At 42.4% G+C, this 15319-nt stretch overlaps 1 protein-coding gene across 2 annotated transcripts in view; it reads left to right on the forward strand.

Moving 5' to 3' along the window:
- ABCA5 (ATP binding cassette subfamily A member 5) overlaps window positions 1-15319 on the forward strand; it is a 1464780-nt gene that overhangs the window by 230418 nt on the left and 1219043 nt on the right. For both annotated transcript variants that reach the window (XM_078654285.1, XM_078654286.1), the window contains exons 8-9: window positions 1270-1458; window positions 14167-14314. In XM_078654285.1, the coding sequence (XP_078510411.1) occupies window positions 1270-1458; window positions 14167-14314 (337 nt within the window). The remainder of the gene's footprint in view (window positions 1-1269; window positions 1459-14166; window positions 14315-15319) is intronic.

Consider the following 15319-nt stretch of genomic DNA (forward strand, 5'->3'; position numbering starts at 1 on the left):
CTCACTCACTCACACACAGACACTCACTCACTCACACACAGACACTCACTCACTCACTCACACACAGACACTCACTCACACACAGACACACACACAGACACACACACAGACACACACACAGACACACACACACAGACACACACACAGACACACACAGACACACACACAGACACAGACACACACACACACAGACACACACACACACAGACACACACACACACAGACACACACACACACACACACACACAGACACACACACACACACTCTCAATCTCACTCACACACTCAATCTCACACACACACTCAATCTCACTCACACACTCAATCTCACTCACACACTCAATCTCACTCACTCACTCTCTCACACTCAATCTCTCACTGACTCTGTCTTGATCACGTCACTGAAAATAAACACTGTTAAGGGCTAGTTAGTTTCAGCGAACACAAATTAGGAAAAGCCATGAATTTTGTGTTGTATACTATAACGGGTTAATTTCATGTCTTTTTTGGGTTTGTTTGCTGAGCCATAACTTACTTAACCTCACATATGATGTACTGATGACATTACAGAAGACATCAATGACCTAACTAGTGACATCACACATCACCTTATCTTCGGCTAGACCATGCTTCTAGTCCCCAAGCGCACTGCACAAGGCCTTCCGCCATTCACTGTAGATATGCTCCCCCCGCATGTCTGTGAATATAGGTGAATGACTTAGCTTGCACTCAGTCCTGACCGAAACCTCACATCAACGCAAACCCTAATGACAATGCCCTAAATAGACAAGCTTATATGTTGGTATTATTTCCAGTAGCCCAGCAGCAGGTTAAAGGCAGTATTTTTTTATTGATTGTCCATTTGGTAGAACAGTAACAATTTCTAGTTTCATAACCATTTTATCTATATTGTAGAGCCACTTCAAATTGAAATTGACATCTCTTCAGAGGCTAGAATTTGTATCAAAGTTTTTTTTGTTAGTTCAGAGTAACACTGACTTGGTCATTCATACTGATATTATTGATTATGTGGGGTGAATAGTGATCTCTCCAGTGACTTTATTGATAATGTCATCTGTGATGTAATTAGTAATAGTGATTTAGTCAGTTGTGTCAATTGTGAGGTTACATGTAATATCACCAGTGATGTAAATTATAATGTGATGTCATCTGTGATATTATTATTGTTATTATTAAAAGGGTTGCTTGTGTTGTTCTTTAGCTGTTATCACTCCTGCATTTGATATAATTTTGAATTTTCTCTCCTAGATATTTTTTGCCTTAATGCTGACACCCTTCTTTAAAAAAGCAAAACATGTGGGCGTGGTGGAGTTCCTAGCAACGCTGGTCTTTGGATGCATTGGTCTTCTTATTGTACTGGTGGAAGATTTTCCAAAACCATATGTGTGGCTGCTGAGCCCCTTCTGCCACTGCACGTTCCTCATTGGCATTGCGCAGGTGATCCAGCAGTTTCCACACTTTTTCATCTGACAGAACCAAATTGCATATCAATATGAATGTTTGTATGCGGATCTAAAATATCTAAAATATCTCTAATTTCATACGAAATGTTATGCTGGTGGTCACTAGGAGGCATCTTTTAATTGCCATATATTATGTTACAGCACACGGTTCAGGTCATTATGGAACTACCAAAGAGTTCAACATATCAGTATTAATTGTTTAAACAACTCTAAATAGAAAACCTATCTATAGTATGTGGTACCTCTGGGGTCCTCGCCATGGTTACCTCCATCAGCCCTGTCTCACCGGGGTACCTTGGTACGAAAAGTAGTCAGGCTTAACTTCGAGGCAATGTGTAAAGTATTTATGCAGCACACAAACCATAATTAAGTGAAAACACAGCACAATAAATATCCCAAGTAAATTTAGAAAGATAGAGTAAATTCTAATAAAATCTTTCACACCAAAACAACAAAACTCCAATCAATAAATCTGGCGTTATAAATTTTTCACGATTTTACTAAAAGCCAACTGTGGATACCTGGTCGCATTGGACTTGTTCAGTGTCACAAGTTCAGGCCTACTGTGATGGAGCACAGGTCAGTTACAGTCACCAGGTTAGGCCCTCTGAAGTTTTACCAACTCAAATCCGTGCAAGCGTCTCCGTGGTGAAGGGGGCCACAAGGAGCCGGGAGAGCTTTGCGGGAGGCTTCCGAAGTAGCACAAAGAGTAGGTCAGGTGCCTTAGGTGGGCGTTGCTGAAGCTGCATGTTGGCTGTCACTTGGGGCCAGATGTACGACCATGACATATTGCGAGTCGCAAATTGCACTCGATTGCGAGTCATAATTTGCGAGTCGCAAATTGCCATGTACAATAGTGTCTGAGACACTGTTCGCGATTCCCAATGGGGTCACAAATTGCATGCCTCATCAATATTTGAGGCACTCTCAATTTGCAACCCAATTGGGAATGGCTGGCGAGCCAAGTGATGGTGGCCTGCTGGGCTCAGCTTACCTCCATGTCTGGGGCTGCTTATAAATAATGCAGTATATATTTTTTTTAATGCACCTTGTTTCCTCAACCAGATGCATTAAAACAAAAACGTTTTAGTTTCAGTTTTTAAGGGCAGGTAGTCCATGGGACCACTTCCTGCCCCTAAAGAAATATTTCCCCCTGCATTCAATGAGCGGAAGGGGTCCCCTGGGGACCCCTTCCCTTTTGCGAGTGATTTACAACCCTTCTGAGAAGGGTGGTAAACTGCGACTGTTTTGCAACCGCTGCTGCGGTCGCAGAACAGTCATATATACGGCTCAGACTCGCTATTAGAAAGGGAAGCCCTCGGAATGCCCTAATAGCGAGTCGCTAATCCTATTTAGCGAGTCACAAATTGTGACTCGCTAAATAGGGTTAGTACATGGCCAGCCTGTATTTTGCATGCGCAAACGGGTCGCAAACCCGTTGGCGCATGCAAAATAAGGTCGTACATCAGGCCCTTGGAATGGTTGATACTATAGCATGAAAGGTTGGGCTGACGGCGCTTCGCGATGTGAGCGCGGGGGGGGTCTCAGTGCCAACGGGTCAGCTCACAAAGAGCCCAAAAGCTTGCTTACAGCTCTCTTAGCCACATCAAGGGTCCAGGACCAGATGGGCACCACTTAGGGGTCAGAAACTAACTCACTTCTACTGCGTCTAGGTGCTGGTGCTACATATTAGTGGCAGTCTTTTCAGCAGCACAGCAGCCCTTCGTCCTGGTAGAAAATCCACAAGTCTGATGAGCTGGTGTCTGAGGTCACCTTTTTATGTCCTGGTGCGCAGGTGTTGGAAGGTGGCAGAAGCTTCCAGACAGAGACTTTGAAGTGCATAGAATATCCTTCATCTCTAGCCCTGGCTCGAAGCTGACTGCAATGACATTGTGGTTCATTAGGCACTTTGTGTGAAGGCAAAGCACAGGCTATTCAGTTTCAAGTAGGACTGTGCTCAGTGTTGCTCCCCCACCCTGCCAGCAGGTAGCCCATTCAGGCACACCGAATCCCTCTATTGTGTGACTGTCTGGGAGGAATTCATAAAATATGTCAGTTACGCCCAGTCATGTTAGCCAAGACAGGCCACAGGCACTAAAACGCTAACAGTAGGTAAATGCCAACTTCTAAGTGAAGTAAATACAATATTATTTGTTAGTTTTTAATTATAAAAACACAAGTAAATCAGATTTCATATACATTTGTATAATGCACATTTTCAAATGTTATTTTTCATTGATTACAATGTTTAAACATGTTTTAAATTTTTATACTAAATGTTTTAACATTATTCCAATATATTCTGTATTAGTGTATGGTAAATATTTGTATATATTTTCTACTGTTATTTAATTTGCACTTTACAATTTTTTCATTTTTTTAAATAATATTGTTTGACGTTTACCAATGGTAGTTTTCTTTTCTGTTTTTTACATTTTCTTAACATTTATTAAACATTTCTACTATATTTCCTATTTATTTCTACAGGGCGATAGTCTTTTTGAAATCTTTTTTATTAAGTGCCCATTTTTTTTGACGCTTTGGCCCTCATTACGATGGCGGTTGACCCGACCACCATCGTATCGAGCAAGTGACTGTTAGACAATGAGTCAGCCGTCCCACCTGCCCTATTATGAAGGGACCGCTGTTCAGGCAGTTGTAAAGTTCTATTTTCTACTGCTGCTTGTGCTGCGGCCCAGAAAAAGGTGAGCAGCACTATCCGCAGTGGAATAAACACTGTGCACATCGATGGACGGTGTGTCAGGCATCATGTGGTGCCTTGCACACGGTGCATGGATATGTAGGGGGGGCACTACATGTGCCCCAAGGCCACGTAGCAGTTGCCTACGGGGGCCCTGCTTGGGGTCCACCAAGTCTCTTTCCGTCTGCTTTTTCATTGCGGTGAGACTGCCATGAACAGGTAGTCAGAAAGAGATACCCCAATCCCTACGGCGGTGTCCTCCATTGTAGGGTTTGGAATCAGACCACTGTCCCGACAGGATCTTTGATCCTGTCGGAGGTGGTGGTCCTACCCCCGACCTCTGCAGTTAAACTGGCTGCATCATGAGGCAGTGCTCAGGCTGATGACATGGATGGCGGGCCGTCGTCCACCGATGACCTGTCTTGGCGGTCTGCCCGCCATTGTAATGAGGGCCTTAGTGTAGATTTTTGGAGGTGTCACTGCATACTTTGTTTAAAGTGATAGTAATATCCTGGTATGGCTGTGTTATATTTTTAAAATAGAATTATGTCTTGTTCAAAGTCTATGATTATGTTTTGGGGGTAGTTATATGTTGTTTTATGTAGTTTAGAAGTTTTAGTATGTGCTGCTGTGTTTTTTTGGTAGTAATGCAAATATTAAAGAGATATTTTGTGGTGATATTCACCATGTGTAGTGTATATCTGAGTGAATGGTTTGGGACACATTTTGAAGGTCCCATCCATCATCCAGTTTTGATGATGGGTAAGTTTAATTAAGTTGATTGCTGTACAGAAGATTAGGAATGGGTTTTCACTATTAGATTGTCATGTAAAAGGAAGGGTTTATCATGATCTGTAATTGTTAAATTGTCAGCAGTGGTGGTCGATACGAATTGGAGTGATGGGCCGGGCATGGGGGTGGGGCATGGGAGAAGGAGGAGGGGACAAAAATTAAGAAATTATCACTTATCTCAGCATGCCGTCCCTCCCATTTAGTCTCTCCTCCCCTTTAGTCTCTCCTCCCCTTCTCTTCCATAATGGAACCCAGGCTCCCCTAAGCATGACAGCAGCCTCATGATTGGTCTGAGAGTCTGGTTCGGTACTCAGACTGGGACTGACAACCTGTGCATGTTCTACACCCAGACTGTGCACTACAGCCCACTGGAGAACATGCAAAGTGTGCATGACTGTTTGGCCGGGCCAAGACGGCTGATCAAACCTTCATGCGAGTTTGAGGTGCAGTAACCCCTTCTCCAACGTCACGGTAGCCAAGCCTGCCCCGCTCACCCTATCCTGGCTGATAGTAAAAATAAAAGGAGAATAACTTCTGTTATTATTATTTTATTTATCCTTGTACACTACGAGAGCAGTGGGATGGAGGAGCCTTCACTGATGGTCAGGTCTGTGTATGTCTTAGTATCTTTTAGGAGCAGGTGGGATATCGCTGGTGGCTTTTTTAGTACGCGCAATTAAACGTTTTAAAGTGAGTGTAGGTGGTCATTGGCCTGTTTCATGTTTGGTGTCTTTGGGTAGTTTGTCTTTAAGCATTTTGCTTGTGGGTTCCTGGGCTCTACTGCCTGCCTCTTATATCTTGTAAGATTTCTCTAACTTATATTTCTGCCACATTTGGTGGGTGGTTGTGCTCTTTTACGTCAATTAGAACATTATCTTTATTACATTTCCAATTTATAGTTTTTGTTGATGCACTTTCTTGGCTGTAGTTGTAGCACATGTAATTTAATAATTCATTTCCTTTCTGTGCAATGATAAATATGGCAGCTTCTGTCTTCTGGAAGCAGGCTAATAGTCTAAATATATATTATAGTGTAACTTTAGCATGTTTGTTATTAATGTGTTAAACATGCAATTGCTTGTATTTTGTTTACTTGTATGTTTTGTTGAAATGTTTTGCTGCTTTTTCTTTGAGCTTGTTTTAACGTGGAGCAGGTGTTCACTTTTCTGGTGAAAGAGAAAATAAAGTTGATTAATTGAAAATGTTATGTTATTGCTAGTTTGTCGAGGTTTAGGGAGTTGGTTTGGTTTTTGGCCGCTGTTTGGATGAGTTTATTATTTATTATTTGTGCATATTTTATTATATGTTCTTGATGCTTTGTTATAGTTAATATTTTCTGGCAGTTTTTCTTTTTTCTTTTAGGTAGTCTATGTAAAAAGATAAAAGTTGCTGTGTGTTACTATTTATTCTTTAATTTATATTTTTTATTTTAATAACAGTTCATTTTTAGTTTCAATATAAGCTTTACTTACTTTATTATATATTTGTTAGGACTTTTTTCTCTTATCGTTTAAGTGAGAATATTGGTAAAGTTCCTTTCGTTTGCAGTGCATGTCGTTTTTGGATTATTTAGTTGTTTTAATTAGTGTCCCTTTTATATTGTTGGTTTGATTTTATTGGTAAAAGTTGTTTATAGTGTTATTTTAATTGTTTGTTTAGTATATTTAGATTTCTTTTTTCTTGAGTTGAGTCTTTGGTAAATGCTAACTTATGGTTTCTTTTTGTAGTATATACCATAATTTGTTTTATTTACATATGAATTGATATGTTGAAACGTGGTTAAAACGTACCCACCGGGGTATTCAGTTGTTGATGTAATATATTTGTATTTAAGTATGGATGTTTATTACAAGTTTTAGGTTTATTTGTAGTAATTGTTTTATGTTTAGATAGTTTTTTTATTTGGTGTATTTTTAAAGAATGTATTAGGTATACTGGAGATAATATGGTAGTCAAAATTGTGGGAATCAATATTATTGACATGTTATATTTGTATTCATAAGTGACAATATTTTTATTGATATGTGCAAAAATCTGCATTTTTTACGACAATATTTGTGTGCTCGATAATTGTGATTTTTGTATTGTTAGTAATACTGAGTCGATATTTTTGTTCTTCAATCAATCAATCAGTCAAAGGTTTGTTAAACACAACTACTCACCTGGAAGGGTCTCAAGTCGCTGGGGGGGGGGGTTGCGCGCAGCTCCTTGGCAACTCATGGAATCGGTCGAGAGGCCAAGTGGGTCCTGAGGTCTTGCAGGATCCCTGAGGGTTTGTGCAGTTGCCGGACGCTCATTGTGATTCGGCGAAGAGCCAGGTCTTGAGATCCTTCACGAAGTTGGTGTCCGGCAGAGGTGGAGAGGGAGGGTGTCCCATGCCTTGGCCGCAAGGAAGGAGAAGGAGCAGCCTCATGTTCTGGCCTTCTTGATGTGCTGCACCGTCGCGAGGGAAAGCTGGGCTGAGCGGATTGGTCTTTAAGATGCATGGGTGAGAAGCTTGAAAGTGATTCTCTTCTCGATGGTGAGCCAATGAAGTGCTTGAGGTGTTTGGTGATGTTGCCGTGGCGCTGTAGGTTAAGGACTCCTCTAGCGGAGGCATTCTGGATGTTTTGGAGTTTGTGGTTAAGTTTTTTGTTAATCCCGGCATACAGTGGGTTGCCGTAGTCCAGTCTGCTGCTGATGAGGTCATGGGTGATGGTTTTCCTGTGTTCGAGGGGAATCCGGTTGAACGTTTATCGAAGGAGACGAAGGGTGTGAAACCAGAAAGAGGTGACGGCATTGATCTGGTGGTCCATTTTGAATTTGGAGTCCAGGATGAGTCTGAGGTTGCGTGCGTGGTCTGCAGGTGAGGATGGGTTCCCATGCGCGCGATGTCACCAGGTGTCGTTCCAGGCTTTGGGATGTGGGCCTATGATGAGTACTTCGATTTTGTCTGTGTTCAGTTGTAGGCAGCTGTACTTCATCACCCGGTGACAGGTTCCATTCCTTCTTGAAAGTTGTTTCGAGGTGTTCGGTTCATTGGTCAGGGAGAGGATGAGTTGAGTGTCGTCTGCCTATGATACAATGTTGAGTCAGTGTGATCGAACAATGGTTGCAAATGGAGCCATGTAGACATTGAACCGAGTGGGACTGATGGAGGATCCTTGTGGGAGTCCGCAGGTGGTCGGTGTGGGTTCCGAGAGGAAAGGAGGGAGTCTGATCCACTGCAGTCTGCCGGATCCATTTGAGGGCTTTGTTCTGGATTCCTGTATCGTGGAGTCTGCGGGCTAGGGTGCGGTGTGAGACTGTGTCGAAGGCCGCGGAGAGGTCCATGAGGATGAGGGCCACAGTCTCTCCTCTGTCGAGGAGGGAGCAGATGTCTGTCGTGGCGATGAGGGCATTTTCGGTCGAATGGTTCTTCCTGAAGCCTGATTGGGAGGAGTCGAGGATGTTGTGATCTTCGATGAAGGAGGCGAGTTGGCTGTTGACCGCTTTTTCATTGACTTTCGCCGGATATGGAAGTAAGGAGATCGGTCTGAAGTTTTTGAGATTGGTGGGGTCCGCTGAGGGTTTTTTCAGGAGTGGGTTGATCTCGGTGTGTTTCCAGACATCGGGGAAGGAGGTGGTCTTGAAGGAGCAGTTGATTCTTTGTAGCTCCGGAGCGATGATGTCTGTGGCTCTGTGGTAGATGTGGTGGGGACAGGGGTCCGTGAGGTCCCCAGAGTGGGTGTTCTTCATAGTCTTTAGGGTGTCTTCGATGCTGAGGGTGGTCCAGCTGTCCAGTGTCTGCTGTGTGGTGTTAAAAGTGGTGGGTGTGGGTTCCACATTGAGGTTGTTCTCGTCGAAGTTGTCGTAGATGGTATTGATTTTCTGATGGAAGAAGGTGCTTAGTTTGTTGCAGATGTCCTGGGAGGGTGGGATTGTGGTGGAATCACTGTTGGGTTGGACGAATTCTATGATGATGTAGAAGAGTTCTTTGCTGTTGTGTTCATGGGTGGATATTCTGTCCCGGAGAGCTTTCTTCCTTGAGTGTCTGATGAGTTTGTGGTGGGGTGCGGTGGCTGTTTTGTAGTTGTCGAGATCTGCCGGAGTTTTGGAGTTCCTCCATAATTTTTCGAGGTATATAATTTCTGATATTTGTGTATTTGGATATTTGTTGGATGAATATTATATTAGTAATCTGGATTACTGTATGGTCCTGGGCAGCGGCAATGAAATTTGCCATTGCTGCCATTGGTCTTCAATGGAAACTTATTGCTCTGCGACAGACACTTAAGGCCCTATTACGAGTCTGGTGGACCGAGGACCGCCAGACACGTGGTGGCAGATCCAGCCACCACAGCACCTGCGGTCCAGCCTCCCGCCTGATTATGACTTGGGCAGTTGGACTGCCCTAGGACGCTGGTCTGCCAGGGAACACCAGTTCCCTGGCATTGGAGCAGCGATCAGAGGCCACAGTATGCTTGGCGGGACCCCCACAGTCCTGCCAAGCATATTACAAGTTTCCTGTCCTCCAGGGTTTACATAGAGGTTCTTCCTCCATGTAAACCCTGGAATTGGAGAGGAAACGAAGGTGGACCAGCAAGGCTCCCCTGTGCCTCAACCGCATGTTCATTCACTCAGGGGAGCATAACATGTGACCCCCTGTGTGCATGCACATAGGTTCCTGCACGCCGTGGACTTGCAGTGTGGTCCCATTGTGGTGCCTTTTTTAATTACACCACCATCTTTAAAAGAGGCACAACCATGAGACCACCACTCCACTGGCCTGCCAGACTGCTTGAAAGTCGTAACCTGGTAGACGGGCGGGCGACCTTCGGGGGAGCGGTGGTGCAGCCGTTTGCACACCCGCTCTGCCGAAAAGTCGTAATCAAGGACTAAGAGACCGTAAAAACTTCTCTTATGGTGATGACCATTGTCCTTAATAGGCTTGAGTCATGATTTGGGGTTCTATCTGTAGAAACGTTAAAGAAGGGTATGTTGGTCAAATTAATCCCTCAGGCACTTTATGTAGCCGAATTGCGATCTCTGGACAGAAAGGAGAGCTTGGTATTAAAGAGATTATTCAGTGACCCAGTGAGCTTAATAGTACAGGCATTAAGAATTAAAATGGGACTACTTTCCTGCGACCTGAGAGCACACTCACGGGCCTTATGCTTCCAATTCTCGCTTAGAAAGGCGATACATCTTTGACCCAGATGTTACAGGCATTAGAGTGCCATGTTAGCAAAAGCTCCAGTTTTATTCATAATTATATGTTATACCCCACACCTGACGTTCACATTAACATGTTAGAAGGTAGCATCTCTATGATATAAACAACAGAGTTAGAACTTTAAGTCTGGAGAGGGACATACATTACTTATCCTCAATTTAAAAAATAAGAAATAATAAAAATAAAAAAGGAAAATAAAAGTTAGGCACTCCTTAGACAATCTGGGTAATGCATGGGTCTTTTCATCTCTGGCTAAACTACCAGCTAAAGGGATGCAGTAAAATAATATAAGGTTTCAAATGGGAATCGACCCTGTATAGAGTATAGCACGGTTAAATGCCAATATTAGGTTAATCCACGATCACCGGATTTGTGGCGTAGGAGTTAACTGTAGGATAACTCTTCTTTTCCGTGATGGCCTGTAGTTTTCTTTTTTTTAAAACTTAATGTATTTTTATCCGTGATAGTTGCTTTACAAATATAAGACCCACAACTTAACAACACAGTCCTAAAAAAAAGGAACATGACAGACAATAGTTAAACAATAGTTAGCAAATAGATGACAGTGTATATTTCATTGTTACCCGTATCCGATCCTAAACAGATCTATAAAGTGCAAGTGCAAAGGAAATTTGAGAATAAACATAGACACGGATTGTCATTCTTCCATATATGCCATCACTGGTTCCTGTATCTCCATACCCAATTTCCTCTTTTGAGAACCTTTCAGAGCATATAAGCTATGCTCTAAATTAAAAACATATTGAAGCAATACATAGTCTAGCTATGGCTGAAGCTAGGAAAATCAAGTATCGGAATTTATATAACGTCTGATGACACCCTTCAATCTCTGCCACCCCAACAACAGATGGGAAGCAGACAGTCTTACTACACCCCCCATAATTTCCGCTAAAAATCTCTCTAAGTGGTCCAAAAATGAGCTTAGAAGGCCGCATGTAAAAAAGATATGTACTATGTCTGCATCTTCAGCTCCGCATTGAAAACACCTCTCATCATTTACCCCTCCCCATTTTAGTATCCTAGCTGGAGTGTAGTAGAAGTTAAACACTAACTTATAGTGCTATGAGCGAAGATTAGCAGACATCAATAACCTCCTAGCCAGATCGGTGGATTGCTCCACACGAGTGCCTTGGCACCCTAACCTATTATCCCACTTAATGTTATGCATATCCAAGTCATCGCCCTGAGTCTCCAACAGTAGGTAATATAAAGTACCAATACATGCATTCTTCCACACAGCCTCAACTAGAGGATTTGACTCAATCCTCTATCAGCTTTTGCATAAATAATCGCGAATGTTTAAGTATTTAAAAAATTCAGATCTTGGGAGGCAGTATTTCTCAATTAAGTTCTCAAAAGACATCAGGGTCCCATTAGCATACAAATCTCCAATACATAAGATGCCTTTAGTCCACCATCTGTCAACGGCCCTATTCCAAAATATAGATGGTAACAGCCCTGGTGCTGAGAATGGAGTATAGTGGGAGACCCTTTCAAATTGATAGCTTTTTCGCACAGCCTTTCACACCTTATAGGCAGCGTTTAAGACCTTAAACCTAGTTTTCTTTATAATAGCTTGGTTCCACTATCACGAAGAGGTGATTCTTGGTGTCGCTGCCCAATAATTTTACGTGATGCTGAAAAAGCGTTTGATCGGGTCGCATGGGAATTTTTATGGGCAGTTCTGCGATGGTTAGGTTTTAGACATGGTTTTATTATAGCTATTTAGGTTCTATATCGCCGCCCGTCTGCCAAAATTTGTATAATGGACCTAGAATCGGAGTTGGTATTTATTACACGGGGTACAAGGCAGGTATTTTGTGTTCCCCTTTGCTGTTTTCATTATATAGCAACCCCTTTTTAATGATGTTAGAGCGAAATTTGGGGATAGAATCAGTAATTTGGAGGCAAGAGCACTATCTGGTATTTTCGTATGCGGCCGATGTTGCTGTTGTTACTCCAAATCCTGTAATGGCTATCCCTAAAATAGAACAGTTGGCACTCGAGTTTGGATCAGTCTCTGGATATAAACCTAATGTATCTAAGAAATAAATGTTGTGCCTAAATCAAGAGGGCTATAATGATCACTGAATTATGAGTGAGGTACTATATCTGGGTGTTAAATTAATGACTTGCCTAAATACATTAGTGGAGGTCAATTGGGGCAATATAATAAATTCCATACATAAACAACTCGATCGTTGTGAATGTTTGCATCTCTCATTGGTGGGCACTGTAATGTTCTTAAAATGGTAGTATTACCCAAGTTTTTATATTTTATCCGATCAGTCCAGTTAAAAATCTCTTGTGTCCAACTGTCAATACTTCAATCAACCTGTGCTACGTTTCTATGGGCTTAGGGGAAGCCTCACAGAGCCATGCGCCTTATCGTCCTCCCCCGTGAGAAAGGCGGTTGGGCAGTACCGGATTTCATCTTATATTATTATGTCTGCACACTGCAAAATATGAGCATATTAACTGGGGAAGAGTTTCTTAACACAGCAGAGTCTCCCTCCATATATCAGAAGTTATTGGGCGGCGGGGACTGTAATTTTCAGAGCAGAGGAATAAGTTACTCACCCCAATTTTTATGATGTTTGGTATCACTAGGCGCAGTGAAGCTTTAGCCACTTTATTTGAAATGGAATACTTGGATATTCCCTTGGCTATCTCTAGATATATTGGGCTCATACAAATAAAGTATTTTATTGTTATATATTGCAATGAGTAATGCAATTGTATTATAACTGGCTGTCATGCTACATATTTTTTAGTATTTAGTTGTATGGCCAGGTAAATTACATTTTAAAACGGGATAGTGAAATATAAAGGCTATCAAGATATTTATCAGGATGTGTATTTTGAACGATTTTAAAAAAAAAATGGTGCATTTGTAACAACATGTCTTTTAAAACAATGTTTTGTAACTCTATAACAAATGTTAGAAATAAAGTTATTATTGATATTAAGTTAGGAAAGTGAGCCCCGTGCTCTGGTTGGGGATTGATAGATGGCCATAATTTTGGAGAAATGAGCCCCTTAAGTCCCCGTGTCCCGGTGTCACTGTACTTGCTTCTCTAATGATAGCTGCACTCTAGTAAGAGGTTTTATAGAAGTGAGGATTACATTTTTGCTGTTGACCAACACCTTACTCTACATCTTTTAACATCAGCAACCTCATTGTCCCTTACAGAAAGATCCATTCACACATCAAAATTTGCCTTTTTAGAGTGCAAATTTTCTTGTGCCACTAACATTTAGATCACTTTTTTTGTGACTCTCTCGTTTACCAGGCATTACACATGCGTACTGGGATTTAAGTGGTTTCCTCTTATGATCTTAGTTAATTAAACATGACTATGGCTATTCCACCACATCTGTTGTATCATAAACTATCTCCCCATCTCTATATCTTACCCCACAAAACAACGCTTCATTAAGCACCACCTACATGCCCCATGTACAATGTATTTGCTGTCCGCCCCTATTGTGCTAAAGTACAGTGCCCATGCAACAATTCAATTTCTGTGCCAGTTGCACCAGCAATCATATTATTGCCATCCTTGGGGAAGGGGGCGGGGTTGGATGTGTGTGTGTGTGTGTGTGTGTGTGTGTGTCTGCGTGTGTTTGTGTGTGTGGGTATCTCCTAGGTATATCCTTGTTTGACATAGTATGCAAGTCTCATAAACATTCTTCTGCTAGGTATGCAATAGTTATATACTAAATTCATTTAAACTGTTTGTGCGAAGTGACAGTCTATATTAAAGTAAATTCTGTTCTACATCTTCGTTTGTGTAAACACGTCTGGTCGAAAAAACAAAAAAATCAACCTTCATTTTGACATGGGTGTGCCCTACTATTTACTTAGTAGTTAAAGTGGTTGACTTGGAATACATATGAAAAACATGAAGTGATGAAGAGTGACGAAGACATATCATTTTCTTTACCTTTATACTATCTTCCTTTTACCCTAGGTCCTGCATCTGGAAGATTATGAAACCGGAGCCCTCTTTTCAAACTTAAAAGAGGGCCCGTGTCCTCTGATTATCACATTCATTTTTCTCGTTGTGGATAGCACAATATATCTGCTTCTTGCAATCTATCTGGATCAAGTCTTGCCAGGTAAGTAACATAGTCAAATAATATCATTCTGACTACATATCCGTTATAATGATAAAGTAGTGTTAAACTGTCCTATTTCTTTCCCTTATTTGTTATACATGTTGAGTCGATCAAAGTGACGAAGTTGGCGAGATAAATTTTACATGCGCTCAGGAGATAATGAGCCCTTCCCAGACGAGGGTAGAAGGTACGGCCTACAGAGTTAGATCTTAAGTTAGGAGATATTTTTGTACATAAATACAGTTTTGGTTTGGATAGGTGACAACATGATATTACAGGATAGGTATATCTAAACTGAGGATAGGTCAAGCGACAGCACAGGTGGTGTTATTAATAAACATTTGCTCTCCAGACTAATTTGAAAATAGCGAACACCCATGTCAGCATAAGATGCATATAAAACTGGAAGTTGTGCTGTTTTCACTGTTTTCTCTCACTCGTTTTTTGCATGATAAATGCAATTTTATATGTCCACATTCCACCTAAATATGCCAAGCCTGATATCATACCCTTTCTGCTTGGGACATTGTTCTTGCTACCTGCCATTACCTTGCCTCACCTCACTCGCCGTGGACACGACCTGCACCGGGCCAACTCCAGCCGTGCTGTAGTCCTCCCGCCGCCGCTCCTGACATCTGCGGCCGCTGAGTGGAGGACTACAACTCCCTTGGGCCATTGCGGCAGGAGCCGCCACCGCCAGCTCCCGCCCCCGGAGGCGCTACAAAAGCGTGCGTTACCGTTGGAGTGGGTGTTAACCCTTTCTGCTTGGGACATTGTTCTTGCTACCTGCCATTACCTTGCCTCACCTCACTCGCCGTGGACACGACCTGCACCGGGCTAACTCCAGCCGTGCTGTAGTCCTCCCGCCGCCGTTCCTGACATCTGCGGCCGCTGAGTGGAGGACTACAACTCCCTCGGGCCATTGCGGCAGGAGCCGCCACCGCCAGCTCCCGCCCCCGGAGGCGCTACAAAAGCACGCGTTAGAGGACATCAGTGGTTGGGCAG

The sequence above is a fragment of the Lissotriton helveticus genome, chromosome 7, assembly GCF_964261635.1.
Source record: "Lissotriton helveticus chromosome 7, aLisHel1.1, whole genome shotgun sequence".
Taxonomy (NCBI): domain Eukaryota; kingdom Metazoa; phylum Chordata; class Amphibia; order Caudata; family Salamandridae; genus Lissotriton; species Lissotriton helveticus.